Genomic DNA, 7,355 nt, shown 5'->3' with positions numbered 1-7,355 from the left:
AGGCACCCCAAAGCCTATAAGGACGAGATAGAGAAAGATATTGAGGAGCTGCTTGCTTGGGTCACATCAGGCCTAGTTCCAGTCCTTTCGCTTCTGTCATAGTGTTGGTGAAGAAGAAGGATGGGACCCTCAGGATGTGTATCGACTAGAAAGCCCTTAAAAGGAAGACCCTCAAGAACTGTTACCCCATTCCCCGCATTGATGAGCTGATCGATGAGCTTAGAGGAGCCAAGTACTTCTCTAAGATTGTTCTATGTTCGTGGTACCACCAGATCAGAGTTCAGGATCAAGACATCCCAGGGACAGCATTCCGGTGCCACTATGGGTACTTTGAGTTTCTGGTCATGCCATTTGGGCTTACCAATGCACCCTTCACATTTAAGTCTTGCATGAACCATATCTTTCGGGGGTAGCAGAGGAGGCTCGTTCTAGTATTTTTTGATGACATCCTGATCTATAGCAGAACATGGGAGGAGCACCTCCAATGCTTGGAGGAGGTACTGTGCATTTTGGAGGAGCAGCAGTTTTATTCCAAGCTCTCCAAGTGTGAGTTTGGATTGACAGAGATGCTTTATCTCAGGCATATCATTGGAGCAGATGGGTTGAAGGTTAATGAGGAGAAGATCGGGCCATCCCTGATTGGCTAGTACCTTGGGACGTGACTACGCTGAGAGGCTTCTTTGGAATATGCACTTACTACAGGAAGTTTGTCAAAGGGTTCTCATAGATTGGAACACCCTTGACTGACTTGACCAAAAAAGGGACCTTCGCATGGACTGAGCCTTCGCATGGACTGAGGGAGCACAGGCCACCTTCGATTGCCTCATGGAGGTGATGAGAAGTTGCCCTATTTTGGCACTCTCGAATTTTTCTCAGCCATTCCCTGTTGATTTTGGGTAGCATCGGATGTGCTCTAGCCATAAACATTGGTGGAGAGACCAAAGCACATGAGATCTCCAAGACCCAGAAATCGTTTTGGAAAATTCCATCTGGATGAAGAGTTGTCAAAATAATTAATATTTTTAATGAGTTACTAAGTCTAAACTTAGGAAAATAAAAATATTAATGGGTATTAATAAAGATAAGGATGAGAAGCTTCTAAGAGACGAAGATCAAGTATATTTTAATCTTAGCCGTTGATTAGAGACTTAATCTTGGTCGTTGATTCATCAACAGGAAAAGTATAAGAGAAGGCTTGAGGGTTAGTTGGAGACACACTGAGGGAGACTAGTCAGTTTGATTTCTAGAGCGGGACTTGTTGAGAAATTCGAACTAGAAGATTGGATTGCAGCAAGTGGTAGCGGGTACGTAACAGAGAGGCAGGGACAGTGCCGGAGCACCAGTGCAGAGTTCAAGAGGTAGACGCAGAGGCAGAGGGAGCCGCGTAGAGGCAGCTAGACTGTGTAGGAACTGGAGGGCCTGTGTGGTTGATGCAGTGAGGCAAAGGCTGACACAAACGGTCTAGGAGCTGCATAGAGGATAGTTGGACAAACTCTGAGCCTAAGAGAGGTGCCAAAGTATTTATCTCTGTTGGGTGAGCTAGTTTGGCACCCTAGTTGTACTCGACAAAATCTGATTAATAAAAATCCTCCACATAACTTTCGAGAGTCGGAAGCTCTTTCCACATGAGCTGTCATATTCCATATATGACAAGGAGATTTTGGCCATTATGCATGCATTGGCTAAGTTCCATTAGTACTTGGTGGGCAACCAATTACGAGTGAAGACTCATCACATCAGTTTTCGACATTTCATGGGGCAGCAGGGCCTCAATGACAGGGAACAAATATGGGTCAGCAAGGTGCAGTCCTACGACTTTGATATTGTGTATGTGCGGGGCAAGCACAATGTGTTGGTCGATGACCTATCTAGGAGATCGGCTGGGTTATCTATTCTGAGCATTTACCAGGATTGGAAGGCTTTGCTGTTGGTAGAGTACTCCAAGGTCAGGAAGGCCTACGAGGTGCTGGAGGGCACACATGCAGATGAGCGTTACCATGTGATGTATGAGGTCATCTTTTACAAGGGGCACATTTACTTGGTGCTTAACTCGCAGTTGAGGGAGAGGGTTCTTCAGGCATATCACAATTCACCACTGTCCAGAAACCAAGGGTTCCGGAAGACATACATGGTTGTTCGGGAGAGTTTCACGTGAAAAGGCCTCAAGGAGGACGTGCTGCAGCAGGTAAGGGAGTGTGAGGCCTGCCAGCGAAATAAGGGGGAGCTGACTCACCCTATAGGGCTATTATAGCCACTTCCCATTCCAGAGGGGAAATGAGAAAATATCTCAATGGATTTCATCACTGGGCTCTCCACGGTATAGGGGAAGGCTTGCATTTATGTGGTGGTCGAAATGCTGATCAAATTTTCCCACTTCATCACCATCCCCACTAGATACACGACTGCCCAAGTTATCTATTTGTTCTTCCGGGAGGCTTTCATACTACATGGACTTTCCAAGAACATTGTGAGCGACAGAAACAATAGATTTATGGGTGGCCTTTAACAAGAGGTCTTCAGGTTGGTTGGGATAGAGCTCACTCCTAGCACCAGTTATCACCCTAAAATAGATGGGCAAACGACAAGACGGAGAGTGTCAACTCGTGGTTGGAGGGGTACCTGAGAAACAATGTGACAGGTCAGTAGAGAACGTGGATTCAGTGGTTGCACTTGGGCAAGTTCTGCTACAACACCACACACCACATGTCTATCGGTATGACTCCTTTTCTTGCCCTCTATGGTTATGACGCTTTGACTTTTGCTAATGTTATTTTCGGAGACAGCCAAGCCTTAAAGGCCAAAGTCTGGGTCCAAGGGAGCCAAGATATCCTCAAAGCTCTCAAGGGTAATCTAACGACAACCAAGAATCAACAAAAAATGTATGCAGATCGGCACATGATAGAGAGGTACTTTGAGAAGGGGGACCTAGTGTACCTCTAGTTGCAACGTTACAGACAACCTCCGCTGAAACAAAAGGTGGCCGAGAAGCTACAAGCACGTTCCTATGGGCCCTACGTATTTCATGTCTCATGCTTGAAGGTGCTGGGACAACAGGTGACCGCAGCAGTTGATCTACTCCCATTGGATGATGAAGACCATTTGGTGTTGGAACCAGAGGCCATTCTGGAGAGCAGGGAGAGGGGACTGAGGAACAAAACCATCAGGGAGTTCTTGGTACGATGGAAGACCTTTCATTGATGATGCAACCTGGAAGGGTGAGCACATACTAAAGCACTCGACTTTGAGGTTGTTTGAGGGAAAACAACATTTGGGAGGGGAGGATTGTCATGTCCCTTCTCAAATGTATTAGTCACGGAGTGAAACTACATAATTTTGGCATCATTTTTGGCTTAGGAGGAGGATCCCACACGCAGAACTTAGGAACTATAAGCAATTCGACTTTATTTCTAGTACCTAGTGGAATGTGGGGTTCACCCACATGAATAATTCAAATTTTCCAAGTGATATGTTGGAGGGAAATCGAACTAGTGAAAGTAGGGGCCCACAAGAGGTTGAGGAAGCCCAAAGTGATAAAAGAGGAAGGAGCTCTCATTTTGAAGCATTCTGATCATTTCACAAACAAACTTACCTTTGCATGTTCTGTTTCTTACCGAGTTTACCCGCTGTTTAGCCACGAGTCTTCCGTAGGGAAGATTGAACCTCTACGTTGGGGGATTATCCGTGCCCGCCTTAGGGAGCTTGTTCCATAGAGATTGCAGGAGTTTCAGCATGGAAAACCAGCCCATCCAACCACGCAAAGCAGGAGACTGTGTACTTTCTGGGCAGCTAGAAACACGCAGAGAGTGAGCCAACCGGGAGGTCTCTAGCTTGCTGGGAGTTATAGGAGCAGGAAAGGTAGCGGGCTGAGGACATTTTCTCTGATTTTTTCAACCAGCCAGTCAGTGATTACAACAACACGCATTTCTGGGCAGAGGGGCTGCGTAGTGGCATCTAGCAGTGAATTCGTGGTGCTTAGGAGAACAGCCATCCAAGCAAAGGGATCATACGGGGAGAGGAATCATTTATCACAGGAGAAACCAGCATTTGAGGGGACTTTTTAGGTGGATTTGCAGGCTCTTTCCTGTAAATCGAATTTGGCAACAGTGGCCGTAGAGGTGCTCCAAGGAGGTTGAAAATTCAAAATCAAAATCAACGAAATTCTCTTCTAGATTTTTTAAGGTTTCGTTCAAGGAGTCTAAGGCTAAAAGGACATAATTTTCTAGGCGGTTTTTGGGCACCTTCCAGCAAGTCGAAGTCGGAGGATCAGTAGTTTCCTTCTGACAACGCAATGCAGAGTGGTGTAGCAACTGAACAACCATCATCTCGGCCAATACATCACCTGGGTTTGACCCAGCTTGTCCTTGAGACAAGCCCTGGTGCACCAATTCATTTATATTGTACCTATGCTCTTAGAATTTATAATATATGACTCAGCAGTTCCAGATTTACAGTGTTTTTATGGTCGTTTGATGCATGTTTTAATTTTTTGCTGCTGCACTGTTTAATTGTTTAGAATATCACTTAAATCCCTACTTGGGAACATTACATATATTGTATTAACATTAAAAGATAACTGAGGTGACACACTACATTGTCTCTATGTTCATCATGGCTTGTGGGTGTGTATTTTGCATTGCAACAAATGTTTGTCAGGTTCAAAAATAAAAGTTAGTTATTTTAATTTTTTGCAAGAGATCAAATCAAGGTGTAGATGTCGGCTGACTACCCTAACAATTATTTGTATTCTATGCCTAGATAATCCCCTCACATTCCATGATGAAATGTTCAATTTCGAGGGTAGCTTTACTAAAGTGCTTTTTATAGGGTTTAAAATTTGGATAAAAGGTTGACACCATATCAGACTATCAAAGGATGGGTGTAGATCGGTCAATAACAAGACAATATTTTGTTAGTGTTAGAGTCGGTCTTGTAGCCCTCCATCAGCGATCAAAGCTCTTTGCATTTGCATAAGTAGGTGTCTCATCAGTATCAATTTTTGCATCCCATTAGGCATGCCATAACCCTGATGGAGGAGCTGGTGTCTTTCTCCCCCTCTTGGCATTGCTGGATCAAAGTCATTTCAGTCCTTAGTCACTTTCAAGCTTGTCTTGTCTTGGCTTGAAGTCAAAATTCTAGGTCTAGGGTTTTGGTCAAGTTTGTCTTCAAGGTCATTGTCTCTGAAGGTCAATAAGTGCTTAGCAAGCCAGAGGGATGATTTTAAAGGTGTTTCTTCGCAAATTTCTATCTTGTACAGTTAATTTTCACCTTGGATTTAAAAACCCTGTTTTTAAAGCCAAAGTCATTTTTCAAATTTTTGTAAAAAGTGATGAAATTTCAAAAAGCTTCCAAGGACAGCATGTAACCCTGGCTCCCTTGCCAAGATCCCTCAGATGATATCCCTGCAAAAAGTATCGAGCAAAAGCATTAAATGAGTCAATTTCAGGACAAAGGAAAACAAAATGGTCAATTTTATAAAGTGTCAAAGAAAAACATTATAAAATAGGTTTGGGCATGAAATTATTTCAAATCAAAATTATAAAAGCCCAATCTCCCTCCATTTACCCTCATTGTGCATCTAACTCACTTGCAAGAGAGATTGGGCGAGGGTTTGAGTGAAATTGTGAGCTTGACGGGCGCGCGACCCGTCAGACCAGGCGCGCGACCCGTCAGAGGCGCGCGACCCGTCGAGCCCATTCCAGCAGTGTTATTTTATAATGGGCACGACCCGTCAGTGGCGCGTGACCCATTGGGTGAGGCGTGCGACCCGTTAGCGCCCTCTTTACCAAATCACCTGCAAATCATCCAAGGAGCCAACAAAATTGCTAAATTTCCTAAGGTAGGCCCTCCAACTTATAAATTGCTGTTTGTTATGGTTAAAGACATCATGAATACATGTTTTAAAGATCTCATTGTGCAAGAGAAAAAGCTCTATATGGCTGTGGTTTAAAATTGTAAAATATGCCTAGGGTTTTATGTTGTTTTAAGGTTTTTCCCTTGTAAATCATTTTTCCCATTTCCCATGTCATTTTCCTTGTCTTTCTATATAAATTTCCCTTTTAAATTTGTAAAGAAAATCTAAAACCTACCCCTTTTCCCTAAAAAAAAATGAAAAATCAAGCCCTAATCCTACCTCTCATTATACCCATGTAAACAATGTATATAATGATGCATATGAAATGATTTTTGCAATGTTTTTTCCCTTCAATCCCTGTTTTATATATTTATTCCCATTTTCCTTTTAAAGTTTCCCTCCCCTAACATTCCCCTCATGCTCCTTGTCCCCTTGAAACAGCATATAAATTAGCATTTTACAAGGTAGAAACAGCAATACATTTTGGCCACTCTGATCCTTAAACAATGTCAGAAACCGAAACCTATGAGCAGAGTGATGACCAGGCATCAGCTTCAGAGATTGAGGTACAAAGGAGGCCTCATAAGGGTGGAAAGGGTGGTCATCATAAGCGAGAGGAGCCCACCTCTTTGATAGATTTACAAGCTTGTCCTATGGCAGTCTCATGTTTCCAGTACATGTCTTGCTATGAGTTTTGCGAGAGGATCTCTCGGATTCAGCACCACAGAGAGTTGGCTCGCCTATTTGTTTTACATTTGCATGATGGACATGTCAACCTTGTCGAGGTGGACTTTACATTGACACCCGAGATGATTGCATAGGCCACAGGGATACCTAATGTCGGAGAGGTATGGAATAAGCGCAAGGTGTTGGACAGTGTTCATTTTGAGCCTTTCGTTAGACCAGCACTCATGAGACACTTGACAGGAGTGTTTCCCTTTCAGATTTCTCAGGAGTGAGTATGCTCCCATGATGAGGCTCATCATGCTCTATTTTACTTGTGAGGGCAGATTTTCACAGGTATATTCATACCATATTCGCCTATTGATGCACTTCACACAGGTACGGATGATGAACATCCCTGTTTTCTTCTATTAGAACATTGAGAGGATGGTATCCATGATGTAGAGGAAGAGCCCGGCACAGCAGTATAGGAGCCTTTACCATTATGGTTTGATTCAGCTTGTGGTATTACATCAGTTGGCTCAGCCGGGCATCTCATGGGAGGAGTTCATCTCTCGTGAGCTTTTCATAGCACCACCACCGCCACATCCTGAGGTTATTCACGAGGAGGGAGGACCATCACAGCAGCATGATATCCCCGGGACTAGCCATGTTAGCGCCTCACCATTGGTCACTTATCAGAGAGGCCAGAGGGCCTTATTTGCAGCAGCTCGACGAGTATTTTCTCCACAGCAGGTGGAAGGGGTCTCGCCTTCTTCATCAGCTCAACGAGTGTTATCTCCACATCAGGTGGAAGGGGCCTCGCTTTCTTCAGTAGCAC

General features: G+C 44.1%; 1 protein-coding gene across 1 annotated transcript; it reads left to right on the top strand.

The window, feature by feature from the left end:
- Positions 1-1,753: 1,753 nt before the first annotated feature.
- On the top strand, positions 1,754-2,155 carry LOC149157241 (uncharacterized). The gene has a single exon (XM_089433690.1). The coding sequence runs from the start codon at positions 1,754-1,756 to the stop codon at positions 2,153-2,155; it is 402 nt and encodes a 133-aa protein (XP_089289816.1).
- The last annotated feature ends 5,200 nt before the right edge of the window (positions 2,156-7,355 follow it).

Source organism: Pinus tabuliformis, chromosome 5_2 (genome assembly GCF_031772625.1).
Source record: "Pinus tabuliformis cultivar Carrire ecotype Pingquan chromosome 5_2, CPIR1, whole genome shotgun sequence".
Lineage (NCBI taxonomy): Eukaryota > Viridiplantae > Streptophyta > Pinopsida > Pinales > Pinaceae > Pinus > Pinus tabuliformis.
This window is presented reverse-complemented; position numbering and strand designations above follow the sequence as displayed.

Excerpts from the sequence above, each read along its gene's own strand:
- LOC149157241 (XM_089433690.1), top strand. The coding sequence starts at position 1,754 with ATGGGGCAGCAGGGCCTCAATGACAGGGAACAAATATGGGTCAGCAAG.